Below are 13,900 nucleotides of genomic sequence, written 5' to 3'. Positions count from 1 at the left end.
CAAAGGCCTTTAATCTCAGCTTTCCAGGGAGGCAAAGGCAGCTGGATCTCTGAGTTGAATGCTGGCCTGGTCTACAGTTCTACAATGTACGTTCCAGGACAGCCAAGACTACACAGAAAAACCCCATCTCCAAAAAGCAAACAGAAACCACTCCCGTCTCTCTCCTCTTGAGCCCCCCTACTCACGCACAGGTTTGCTACTTCTTTGAACTAAATATTTTCCTAGATTATCTGATCAGTTTGAACAGCTGGTGTTATGCTCACGGGATTTGTTGTGATGGCAGAATGAGATGAATTGTGTGGTGTTGGATTTTTTTTTGTTTTGTGTTTGAGGCAAGGTCTCCGTAGCGCCAGCTGGCCTCATAGCACTCCTCCTACCTCAGTCATCAGAATTCTAGACTTCTAAGTGTGAACCATCAGATCCATCATAAACTGTACCTTTATGATTTAAAACTGATTGTAAGAAGTTGTCAGAGACGTTGAACTTGTTATTAGAAGTTAACACTGTAGAAAGTTATGCCTCACAGAAAAAGTAGTGGAGATGAGCTTTTTAAAATTTCTCATAGTTTCTGAGAATGGTTTGTTTAGACTTTGTTTAGACAGTAAATACAGGGACAACTTCAGTGGTACTTTACAGTAGAGGGTTAGGTTCCACCCTGAATACAGCACAGTAAGCTGGAATTTATAGCTGAGGAGAATGGTGGGGGATTCAGAACAAACCAACCTAACAGGATTCTTTTATTTATTTGTTTGTTTGTTTGTTTATTTATTTAAGATTTCTGTCTCTTCCTCCCCACCGCCTCCCATTTCCTTCTCCCTCCCCCAATTAGGTCCCCCCCATCAGCCCGAAGAGCAATCAGGGTTCCCTGCCCTGTGGGAAGTCCAAGGAACCCCCACCTCCATCCAGGTCTAGTAAGGTGAGCATCCAAACTGCCTAGGCTCCCACAAAGCCAGTACGTGCAGTAGGATCAGAAACCCATTGCCATTGTTCTTGAGTAACAGGATTCTTTTTAAAAAACAGTTTCTAACTATGTAGCCCTGGCTGTCCTGGAACACATATGCAAACTGGCCTTAAAACTCAAAGAGATCCACCTGCCTATGACTGCAAGTAGTGGAATTAAAGTCGTGCCCCCTTGCCTGGTTTTAAACAGAATTCTCCTGAAGATAGACTAGAGTGGTCAAACCTTACCTGAGGCCTGGTAGAGGATGCCTGATCATGTATTGAGGGTTGGCAGATACTGAAGACAGGTGTATTTGTTGCTGTTGTTGTTAAACTGACAGCAGAATTCTTTGCTAAAAGTGAATCTTGCAAGGGTGTACACAGATAATCCTAAAAGAATCAGAAGCATGACTTAATGTTAGTCATGCAAAAAATTAGCAAGTTGGTATATTCAACCTTTATAGCATATCATTCACATTTTGTTTTCAATAAAACCTAGCCATAGGTAAAATAAAAAACACCAATGATAGCCTTTGCTGGAGAGGTTGTGGAGAAAGGGGTACACTCACCCATTGCTGGTGGGAATGCAAACTTGTGCAACCACTCTGGGAAGCAGTGTGGCGGTTTCTCAGGAAATTCGGGATCAACCTACCCCTGGATCCAGCAATACCACTCTTGGGAATATTCCCAAGAGAGGCCCTATCATAAAACAAAAGTATATGCTCAACTATGTTCATAGCAGCATTGTTTGTAATAGCCAGAACCTGGAAACAACCTAGATGCCCTTCAACGGAAGAATGGATGAAGAAAGTATGGAATATATACATATTAGAGTATTACTCAGCAGTAAAAAACAAGGACTTCTTGAATTTTGCATACAAATGGATGGAAATAGAAAACACTATCCAGAGTGAGGTAGCCAGACCCCAAAAGAGGAACATGGGATGTACTCACTCATATTTGGTTTCTAGCCATAAATAAAGGACATTGAGCTTATAATTCATGTTCCTAGAGAAGCTAAATAAGAAGGTGAATCCAAAGACAAACACATAGGCATCCTCCTGAATATTAACCTTCATCAGGCGATGAAAGGAGACAAAGACAGAGACCCACATTGGAGCACCGGACAGAAATCTCAAGGTCCAAATCAGGAGCAGAAGGAGAGGGAGCACGAGCAAGGAACTCAGGACCGCGAGGGGTGCACCCACACACTGAGACAATGGGGATGTTCTATCGGGAACTCACCAAGGCCAGCTGGCCTGGGTCTGAAAAAGCATGGGATAAAACCGGACTAGCTGAACATAGCGGACAATGAGGACTACTGAGAACTCAAGAACAATGGCAGTGGGTTTTTGACCCTACTGCACGTACTGGCTTTGGGGGAGCCTAGGCAGTTTGGATGCTCACCTTACTAGACCTGGATAGAAGTGGGTGATCCTTGGACTTCCCACAGGTCAGGGAACCCTGATTGCTCTTCGAGCAGATGAGGGAGGGGGACTTGATCGGGGGAGGGGGAGGGAAATGGGAGGCGGTGGCGGGGAGGAGGCAGAAATCCTTAATAAATAAATAAATTTAAAAAAAATTAAAAAAAAAAGAGCTAGTTCTGGGACAGGCACCAAAGCTATAGAGAAACCCTGTCTCGAAAAACCAAATTAAAAAAAAAACAAACCTAGCCATAGGATCAGCTGAAATTTATTTCTAAAATGCTCTTCATCTACAATTTTTTCCTTTTTTTAAAATTGCTTCTGTTCTCAAAGAGTACCATTTTGTTGGTCTTTTGGGATAAAAAAGCTTTTAAAATAAGCATTTGCATAAGTATGAGAGGGTTTACTTTTTGAGCCAAACCTTTCATTATGCACGTTCTTTGGCTTATAAACAGATCAGAAAACAAGCTCTGCTGGGCTCAAGTACCCTAGCAGCTTGAGAGTTATTTGTGGAATTAAAAAATGAGTCACCTTTCTGCTAGGTGGCCCACCACTATAATCCCCCACTCAGGAGTCTGAGGCAATAGGATGGTGAGGTCAAGGCCAGCCTGGGCTAACATAAACAAAACCTCCCAATAAAGTGGGTTACTAATGCTTCAAAGGAAAAATAGCTTGACAAATGCTTGTGGCTGCTTCATTTCCCCACCTGAACTTGTTACTTTCATAAGGAGAATATGTGTTCTCTCTCGCTCTCGCGCTCTCTCTCTCTCTCTCTCTCTCTCTCTCTCTCTCTCTCTCTCTCTCTGTGTTTCTGAGGCAGGGTTTTATTTGTAGTCTGGACTGGACTAGAATGTTGTACTAACTCTGCTCTTACTGGATTTCCCCCATTGTTCATAATCTTTCAGGTTCAGTGGCTTATATCTCTGAGCAGCTGCCAATTTCTTGTATCAACATTCCTGTGTCTATTGTTTTTTTTCTATTTATTTATTATGTATACAACATTCCTTCCATGTATGTTTGTATGCCAGAAGAGGGAACCGGATCTCATTATAGATGGTTGTGAGCCACCATGTGGTTGCTGGGAATTGAACTCAAGACCTCTGGAAGAGCAATCAGTGCTCTTAACCTCTGAGCCATCTCTCCAGCCCCCTCCTGTGTCTATTGTTACCACTGTATCAAGTCTAGTTTGCTCTAAGAGTAGGAAGGATTGAAGAATTCTCTTACTTTACATTGTCCTGTTTACATTGCCACAGTGGTCCTCATTTTATTTGAAAAGTTCGTTACTTTTTTAAAAAGTTGAATTCTAAGTTAAATTTATCGTGTTTGTGATGTTCTGTTTCTTAGGCTGTTGTGAAAATAATGCTGAAGGTTGCTGTATGCAGCCTGTTCAGCATTTATTTCTTTGGAGGCTTACAATAATAGGTAACATTATTGAGTGCTTAGTATGTGTCCTGTGCTGTTTGTTGTAAGCTGTGTTGTTTTATTTAATCCTCACAATAACCCCCCAAGGAAATTGCTATTATTAGCTCCTTTTTACAGATTAAGCAGATGAAGCTCAGAGAGGTTAGGCCACTTACCTAAGGTTAGACAGTTAGTAACAGGACCCCATGTGAACCCAGGCATTTTATTTGTTAAATTTAATCACTACACTATGCAGATTTATTATCTTTTGGGATCAACTAGATTTCCCAATTTTTCCAAATCAGAAAAGCTAGTTAATTTATGCTAGCCGAAGTCCTGTTGCTATTTTGGATGGTATAATTTTAGAATCAAAGGTAGGCTTTGGCTTATAATGATCTTAATACACTTTTGACATGTTTGCTTGATTGAAAGGCACAGGCTTGAATTTGGAAAATGCTTTGTGATGACTGACATCTCTACCTAGTACTAATGATCAGGATAATCCAAGAGTTCACCAGCATTCCCTCCTTCCCCAACATCTTCTGTTGTCCTATTTGAGGTCTTCAGGACTGCCTTATCCTTGGTTGGAATACATGGAATGAGTGCCTGTGGACTTTTGACCAGTTTGGTGTTAAGTGATAGTGATGCACGGTCTGCTTAATTAACAGTAAAGATAGGTCTGTGACATTTTTATGGTAATCCATGCAGATTTGAAATACTCATTCCCTGTAACCACATTGAGCTATCAGTAGGTCCTGCTCAGTGTTTTTGAGGTAGGTGATTTGAATTTGTCTGTGTATGAGAGAGAAGAGAATAGACAGTTTCTTGAATCTTTTGCCATCATTTTTTTTATTTTGAGATATGAAGGAGAGAACAGCATCTCCCTCCCTCCCTCCTTCCCTCCCCACCCCCTTTTTTGATACTGTCAAGTATAGGCAAGATTTAAAGGCCTGACCTTGGCAGTAGTCAGTTAATGTTACTTGTACCTTGGTTGCCTTGAAGGCAAGTGAGAATTTGGTGTTAAAAATTCCTTTTTCTTTTTTTAAGGTGTATGTGGAGATAGTTTTCTTGAGATTGGGTTTAGCTTGGGTCTTCTTCTGTGTTCCATTTCTCTTTGCACTCTGTTCATATCTACATATCCAGTTTTTCCTGAGCTGAAGAGCTCCTCTTTTTCCCTGCTGCTAGCCCCAGCTGTCATTTCCTTCCCATCCCCCAACCTCAGCTATGCAATTTTTCATTACACTTCTCTGGGTTTTGCTGCCCCCATTTCACCCCACTTTAACACCAGCTTCCACTCCCTCCTTTCCTCCCTAAAATATCTGTATCATTGTTCAAATCACTGCTTCTGATGGTTCCTAACTTCAGGCAGTTGTGTACTTCCATGTTGAGGGTAGTTTGTTTGAAAGCCCTTGGTGATGAAAGGCAGGGCAGTGAATCAGTTTCTGAGCTGCTTCTGAAAGCTAGTTCGTCTGAATTGGACCTAATTTTGGGTTGATGATGAGAATTAGATGATTGCTAATAACTTTCCCTTGCAAATTATGATTTATTTCCCAGTGCTTTACAGAGAAGTTGTTCTTTCTTTTCCCGTTTGGAGAGGAAATAGACATGCTTTTTTGAGAAGTGTTCAGCCATCAAGGAATATTGTAGTTTCTGTGGAGTCAGTACTGTTTGTGGGAAGGAGCCTTGGAGTCAGAATTAACGACACTTTAGTCCTAGGTACGCTCAGGCTTAGCCACTAAAGTGGTATTGGTTAAGTCATTCTAGTGGAGGCTGTCTAGTGTTTTGTGTTCAAGAATAAACCAACTAATTTACTAAATTAAATGATAAAGTATATCTTTAATTTACTTTTAAATGATTACAAAAACTTGTCTAACCTTGTAAGACACATTGACTGCATTTGTAGACAGTGTTAAGATACCATGCTTTGACTTCAGACATACCTGGGTTCTATGCTAGACTCTCTTGATGATGGGCAAAATATTCTTCCCCCACTCTTTCAGTGCAAGGGATTCAAACCCAAGTAAGAGCTTAGGCAAGCACTCTTAGCACTGAACTACACCCCCAGCTTTGTAACACTTAGCATTTTTGGACCATAGTTCAGTCTGTAAGGGTTTCAATAATACCTATCTTATAAAGCAGAAAAGTTGAATGTGGTGGTGAATGACTTTAATACCAGCATTCAGGAGTCAGAGGGGGACTGATTCTTAGTTTGAGGTCAGCCTGATCTACAGAGTAAGTACCAGGATAGCCAGGGCTAGACAGAGAAACCCTGTCTCCAAAACCAAACAAACAAAAGGCAGTATTGGGAATAATGTAGAGTGCCTGCAATATAACACATACTTAGGAAATGTTGCCTTGGATCAGGAAGGAGCTCATGAACCTCCATCCTTGACTAAGGAGTTATTTAAAGTTAATGGCTTCTGGAGGAGAGAAAACTCTTTGGTTTTTTGTTTATTTAAGAGTATGGCTCAGAGGTTAAATAAGAGCCTTATTTAAGAGTATGGCTCAGAGGTTAAGAGCACTGACTGCTCTTCAAAGGTCCTGTGTTCAATTCCCAGCAACCAATTGGTGGTTTACAACCATCTGTAATGAGATCTGGTGCCCTCTTCCAGCCTGTAGGCACACAGAATGCTGTATACATAAAAAAAAAAAAAAAGAGTATGGCCCCTTGGCCAGGCAGTGGTGTGGCACATGCCATTAATCCCAGCACTCGGGAGGCAGAGGCAGGCGGATCTCTGAGAGTTTGAGGTCAGCCTGGTCTACAAGAGCTAGTTCCGGGACAGGCTCCAAAGCTACAGAGAAACCCTGTCTTGAAAAACCAAAAAAAAAAAAAAAAAAAGTATGGACCCTTGCTAGATAGACCACACTCCAATAGATGGTCCCACATCCATAGGCATCTCAAAGTGGAGTGGAGGTCATTTTAAAAGAGGCAAGGGGTGGGTACTGGAGAGATGACTCAGCAGTTGAGAACACTGGCTATTCTAGATGACACAGGTTCAATTCCCAGCACCCACATGGCAGCTCACAACTGTCTGTAGCTCCAGAGCTAGGGTTTCTGACACCTTCACACAGACATACATGCAGGCAAAATACCAGTGGGCATAAAATAAAAATAAATTGTATTATTAAAAAGAGAAAAAAAAGAGATAGGACTGAACCTGGGAGATTAAGGGAATATAGTGAGGAAAGAGTAAATATGATTAAAATAAAATTTTCAAAGAATTAAGAATATATTAAGGAAAGAAAATATTGCCTATTAATATTTATTAATAATAGTGGCTTTAGAATGTAGAAGGTTAGCCCTTGTTTGTGTTGTCACTGTAAGACCGACAGTAGAGTGGACTATAGAGTTTTCTAGCCAACTCAGAGGAAAATAGAGGAACACACAGAAGAAGTGAGGAAGGGCTTAAAGAGATGAGCACAGCAGTTTCTTTCGGGGAAGGTGGAGAAGAAGGTCAGGTGATGTTTCTTCTGTGCTCTGGGGATCTCTCGGGTTTTTTCTCTAATATTTAACCCCTGTATTTTATTTTTCAATAAAAGCACAAAAGAAGCCCTTATATAAATCCCTTGTCTGTTTAAAGATAGTTTCATTCTTTTTTTTTTGTTGTTGTTGTTGTTTGTTTGTTTTTTCGAGACAGGGTTTCTCTGCAGCTTTGGAGCCTGTCCTGGAACTCGCTCTGTAGACCAGGCTGGCCTGGAACTCACAGAAATCTGCCTGCCTCTGCCTCCTGAGTGCTGGGATTAAAGGCGTGCACCACCACCGTCTGGCTTCATTCTTTTTTTTAAGGACTTATTTTATGTATATGGTTTTGCCTGCGTGTCTGTACAATATGTGAATGTGCAGTTACTGATAAGGCCAGAAGAGGGAGGCTGATTCCCTGGATTTTCTGGAACTAGACCCATTTGGTTTTGGAAACCAAACCCAGGTCCTCTGTAAGAGCAACAAATACTATTAACCACAAAGCCCTATTTCTAGCTCCTTCAATTTTGTTGATAAAAGTTTGCATTTTATGATCTACCAATTCAAATAATAAATTAGACTTGGGCTGAATGATATGGGTAGACTTTTTTTTTTTTTTGAGATAGGGTTTCTCTGTGTACCCCTGACTGTCTTGGAACTTGTTCTGTAGACCAAATTGGCTTCAAACTGAGATCTGCCTGCCTCTGCCTTCTGAGGGTTGAGATTCAGATTATGTGCCACAAAGCCTTGTCTAAACCTGACCTACAAGTAGGCATTTGAACTGGATTAGATTAACATTTTTTTCCCTTCTCAGTAGGAAGTCTTGCCTGGGGGTGACAGGACCAGGCTGAGTAATCTGCTTTGTTTTCTGCAGTGGGAATCATGTTTACATCCTTTTCTCGATGCCTTTGAATTGTGTGCTATTGAGATTTGGGATTGCACTGGAATTTCATGGACTCTCTTGGTTTGGATCATCCTTTTTATATTAGCTTGGTCAACGGATTGTTAAGCAGGTTTTAGTTTAATATCTTTGTGCTATTCAGAAGAAAGTAGAAAATAATGCAAGTCCGCTAATAGTTTCTAGGACATTATCGAGTACATAAATATAGCATTTGAGGGATGTAAGAGCTCTACCTTCATGGACAGTACCAGAGAGAGTAAGATGTGATTTATTAAGTTGTCAGACTTATAAGTAAAACAATCTTCACAGTTTTTCAAGAATTTACTAATAACTAGTTTTCACTGGGGATTACACTGATAGTAAAAACATCTTTCGTAATCTCTCCCTTCTATTTGTAGGTGTTGGCTTTTTGACAGTTGGTAGCAGTTCATGAGGCTGACTGAGACATGGTCTTTTAGATCAGTATTTTATCTAGCAGCAAGCTCAGCTCTATATAGAACCTTTGGGGCTCTTTTCTATATTTATTAAATAACTTCTGCATCTGAGATTGACATTTGTTTGGCCTGTTGGGTCTTGTATTAGATAGTTTATTACAAGAAATAAATCCTAGATACAAAGGGGAAGTTTCAAATAGCATATTCAAAGTATAACATACAGTGTAACCTGTTGATTATTGTATTTCTCTACTATTCACTCTGAAAGCTAGTTGAAAGGCTAGAATGAATTTAGAGTCTTGACGTATACTTGAATATGACAGTCAGCACCTCCATAGTATTCTTGGATCCACAGAGTAGGTTTCATTTCCAAAGACAGATACTGCAGTGGTTATACACAGGAATATTTCTACTTACTAACCTCTGTTTTCAGTTAGCTAATTACATCCTTGGCTTCTAGACTATAGAAAAACTTGAATTTTCATTCTCCCTGTCCTCTGGAGTGTTCTTAAGTCTAATATTGGCAGATTCTAACCTGGTAATTTATGAGCCAAGCCACTCAGAATGCCTTCCTCTAAATTCTTGACTTACACCTTAGGGCATTGCCTAATGGGTAGAAATTTGAACAAACCTGGGTAGTGAATGAGTGAGTGCATGGTTGCAGTGTGGTGTTTTTTCTACAATAGGCTCTACTCCAAGTTTTAAAATAAGCCTGGGTGATGATAATAATTTAAAAACTATAGTAACAACAACTCCTTCTGCTGTTACTACCTTGCCTTATAGACAGCAGGTTATGGGCAGGTAGACGTAGGCATCAGCTTTAGCTGAGCAGTGCCTCGAATGCAAGTTGAAGCATAACCTTTACCCTACAGTTTAATTCATTATTGTCAGTTCTCAAACTTTTTGAATTGACTGTTAGCAGCCAGACAAATACCCTTTGTAGGGGACCCTTTCAAGAACCACAAGTATTTTCAGACCGACTGTTTAGGTGATGTTACTAGTAGAATTTACAGGGTCATGAAGAGCATTGTCCCTCTCTTGACTGGCATTGATTGGGTTGCCATTAGTGTTGGTTCAGCTCCTGAGCTGAGCGCAATAGTTGTCACTTTGTCCTGTTCCTGAGGGTCTGTATTCAGATAGGTGAAATAGACGGCTGGGCTGTCTGTTTGCTGTGGGCCGAGGAATGATTAAGAGATGGGAAAAGACTAAACTAAGGATAGTATCCTGCTTGTGAGAATTTTACTGCCCTTCAGCTGAAATTTGGACTCCGAATAACAAGAGAAGGTACCAGCACATTAATTAATACTTCTTCTTGAGGCCTAGGAAAGATACTGGATCTCTAATGAAATGTTTACTCATTCAAAAAGATCCTGACTTGGCATAAAAACCCATTGCCACTTCCTGTTATCTTCCATCATTTGCCTGAGTTTGGAAAGGTAATGGTTTTGTGCTCGATGGAAGGATGCTCTTTCCAAGACCTAAGGCTTTCTCATTCCTACCAGCTGGGCCCATTGCTAAAATGCTTTCCAGTGGGCTTGCTTCTGCCTGGCCAGCACCTGGGCTGCCCCAGCTTGTAATTGGCCTGCCTTTGCTTCATAAGCTTCCCAGGGTGGTTCTTCTTCTAAAAGCTTGTATGAATTGCTATTACTGTCTCTTTATGGTTTAAAAATGAATCCTTTTTTTTGTTCTCTGCAACTCATTTGCTTTTTTCTTTTCTTTTCTTTCCTTTAAATTATTAACACCTGTTGATTCTTTTGTTTTTTTTTTCTGGTTGGCCTGTCACTTCATTCCTGCTCCCCCTCCCTCTAGCTGGGTTTGTCAAGTCGCCCATGTCAGAAACTAAGCTCACGGGGGACGCCTTTGAGCTGTACTGTGACGTGGTCGGGAGCCCCACGCCAGAGATCCAGTGGTGGTACGCAGAAGTCAACCGGGCAGAGTCTTTCAGACAGCTGTGGGACGGTGCTCGGAAGCGCCGTGTCACCGTAAACACCGCCTACGGGTCAAACGGCGTGAGTGTGCTGAGAATAACCCGGCTCACCTTGGAGGACTCTGGGACTTACGAGTGCAGGGCCAGCAACGACCCCAAGAGGAATGACTTGAGGCAAAACCCTTCCATAACATGGATTCGAGCCCAGGCCACCATAAGCGTCCTTCAGAGTGAGTCCAGCACCCTACAGTAGTAGTACTGTAGTCTTTAGAGGTGGCCCAATGACCCTTCCCTTCTGCTTCCTTTCCCTCTATCCCAGTATGATCGCTAACCCTACCCCTTGTCTTTGTTTTTTCAAATCCACGACCCTTCTGGTTGTAGTGTATGAAAACATTTGTGGCATTTTTTTTTTTTTTAAATTTGCCGTCCTTTCTACTTCCCTTATCCCCCAACCCTTCTCTGTGTCTTTCTCCTCAGGAACAAAGAACTTGAGGAAATCCTGACTAACCAAAGTCAGCTGCGCTGGGAAGAGGTGGGGAGGGAGAACTGGGGAAGCAATTTTTTTTTTTAAAGCATAAATGCCAGGCAGTCAAATGAGGGTAGTGTTGAAACTGTTTCTTTCCCTCCTCTTTAATTTTGTAGTAGGTTTCCTGCTATCCTTTTGCTGATTGCTTTTCTGGTGCCTTTCTATTTTTGTTTCTTTCCCCACTCTAACTACTTTTTATTTCCCCTGTTCATTTGTTGGAAGTTCTCTGAATAGCTAGCTGCCTTCACCTCTATGGTTTTAAGTTTGTGTCTGCCCAGCTTTTTGCCTCCCTGTGACTTGGTGTTATCCTGTTCTGTTGATGGGAATGTTGCCATGGTGCAGTGTAGTGGTGTGTGTTTTGTTGGGTGGCATGTAAGCTTGAATATTCCATAGCTCCAGCTCTTTTTCTTTTCTAAAGCAGTGGCATGTGCTTCTCTGACAGCAGCCCTCAATGCAACAGCACAGTTCTTACTGAAACTGTTTTCTTTAAAGTAGCTGCCTGAGATTCTCTCCCTTAGTCTTACTCTGAGGAGGTAGGTGGTCTGAAGCTGCAAATTACGTTGTTTTTTAAAACTATCACACTGTCTTAAAAATCAGAATTCCATCTGATTGCTATTCACAGACAGCTTGACTCTGATATTTGCAAAAAATTCCTTTATCCTATAAACCCTAAGATAGTTAAAAAACATTCTCACTGTCTAGAAAGAAGGAAGAAAGAAAGAAAAGGAAGGAAAGAGAAAAAAAGAAAAAAGATAAAAAGAAAGGAGAAAGAAAGACCTACCTTAAATCTCAACACCAATCCTCTTGAGTCCTTTGTCTGTTGTACAAGTTAGGTTTGGGTGGCCAGTTCTCTTTCTGAAACTCTTCCTGCATGGCAGGAAACAGAGAGCCCACCACAAAATCAGTGCTCTCTCCAGGAAGGGTTCTAATCCTGCATTTGGCTTGTTTATGATTGAGGGGCATTCTCAGTTTCTTGGAAGGGCCTCGTATGAATGGCTCAGTGAGAGACCTATAGCCATTTTTAGTATGAAGAACTGACTTATTTAGAGAGAATGAAGTTCAGTATTTTTTTGTGAAGTTTGGTGATAACAGCAATAGGAGAGGGACTCTGAATATATATATATTAATAGGAAAATAGCAAATTAGTGTCTGTTTTGTATCCACTTGGAAAACAGGGAGAGGGGTCTGAAAGGGAGACTGAGAAGCTATTGCAGTTGTCACTGCTGAATCAGAGAACCTGCTTCTGTGACGGGGAAAAGAAAACCTGTCTGTGAAAATGGGAAATATTAACCCAGCAATTTTTCTTATTCTTTTTATTTTTAAAACAATTTTTCCCCTTGCACGCATCCTTCTCCTGTTCCCGTGCTCCTTTCCTTAAACAAAAGCCGAATTATCCAAATGGCCACAAAGGTTTGTAGATTATAGTCATAGACTGGATATTTGGTAGTTTTATTTCCACTAACCTTAACTTGTAGCTAAAAAGACCATGTCTAGGGGGTATAAAAATAGGTCTTTGGGGTTACCTATGTATTAGTTCCTTAGAGTATATAGTACTTCCCCAAATTACTTAGAAATAATTTTATTAACTTATAGGTTACATAAGTTAAGCTACAACCTGCCTAGCTAATCTCTTCCTGAATATCCACATTAGTTGATTAACACAAATTAGCTATAACATCATGAATTTAACTTTAATTGAATTGTTCTGTAATTTTAGGCCTCCCTAGAAACATTGCTTCCACAGGGAGATTGGACTCTTCTAAAATTGGCATACCAGCCGTACTTTTTCCAAAGGTCTTTGAATAATGTAAACCAGAAGAGAATGGGTCCAGTTTTTAGGCTTTCTTTGCCATATGTTCTTTACACACACATGGTGACTAGGGTAAGGGTCCTACCTGACACTTCTAAAATAGGAGTCAGTGACAGATAAAAATATTTGAATTTTTAAATGTTCGTCTCTCTTGGACTTTTCACTGGGTAGCACTGGGCCACAGAAATAAATGTCTCACCTTCATCTTGGTGTAGAATACAAATGGAGTACTGTAGCCAAGAAACTCAGCAATCAGGAGTCAGGTCACCCCACCTATAATCCTCCTTTGATACATAATCATATTTAAAGCTAATCAACTTGCTCCTAGCTGACTCTCTCCTGGATCCTTAACATTTAAGGGAAAAAGTACTTTCTTTTGCCTTCTAAGATTTCTTGGCAGAAAGTCTACCAGATTGCTTTCATCACCTTCTTAATTTCCCTGAGCTGCAATGACCATTTGCATCGTCACAGGTAAGAGTAGCATTTACTTTGCCTCCTTGTATGTAAACATCTGGAAACTCTTGGCCTCATTCTCAGAGTTCACCCTTTCTCAGTGCAATCTGAGAGGAAGAACCCGGAGATTCCCAAGTGGGACAGAAAGTGAAATTGGACAATAAAAATTTAGTGAAAACTTAAAAGTGTGTTTGAGTTTAATGTTGCTTTTGATACATATACATATATATTTAATTTCTCTTCTGTGGAGTACTGGTTCTAGCTTTTTCTCTTCCGTTTTTGCTTGGTTTTAATTTTTCTTGGAATTGTGATGCTTTCTGCTGATGGTGTATGTGCGCCTTCCATTGCAGGGTTTGCAGCTGTTCTGCTCAATTTATTAAAGCCCGGGTATTGGCTTCTGTCCAGTGTGTCTTGAAACCATGGGACACCACTGCGCTAACGTGTTTACATGCATCTGCTTTTGTCTTAGTGCCTCTATGCCTCCATTATTTGTATATAGAGACCTTGTTTGTTGTTACTAAATAGGACCAGTACTGAATGGAAGATAACCGTTATCCTTTTATCAGAGTTGGAAATAAGTTAGAACCTGTTTGTTAACTGAGGCACTTTCAAGATTTGCTTTATC

The 13,900-nt window shown here is 40.7% G+C and overlaps 1 protein-coding gene across 6 annotated transcripts in view; it reads left to right on the top strand.

Moving 5' to 3' along the window:
* The window catches only part of Nptn (neuroplastin), an 80,537-nt gene that overhangs the window by 31,753 nt on the left and 34,884 nt on the right, over positions 1-13,900 (top strand). For all 6 annotated transcript variants that reach the window (XR_012910009.1, XM_075965716.1, XM_075965714.1 and 3 more), the window contains exon 2: positions 10,369-10,716. Coding sequence is in view for 5 of the 6 variants with exons in the window: in XM_075965716.1 (XP_075821831.1) it covers positions 10,369-10,716 (348 nt within the window). In the remaining variant the exon portion in view is untranslated. The remainder of the gene's footprint in view (positions 1-10,368; positions 10,717-13,900) is intronic.

This window comes from Microtus pennsylvanicus, chromosome 3 (assembly GCF_037038515.1).
Source record: "Microtus pennsylvanicus isolate mMicPen1 chromosome 3, mMicPen1.hap1, whole genome shotgun sequence".
Taxonomy (NCBI): Eukaryota; Metazoa; Chordata; class Mammalia; order Rodentia; family Cricetidae; genus Microtus; species Microtus pennsylvanicus.
The sequence above is the reverse complement of the archived record's forward strand: the minus strand, read 5'-3'. Positions and strand labels throughout refer to the sequence as shown.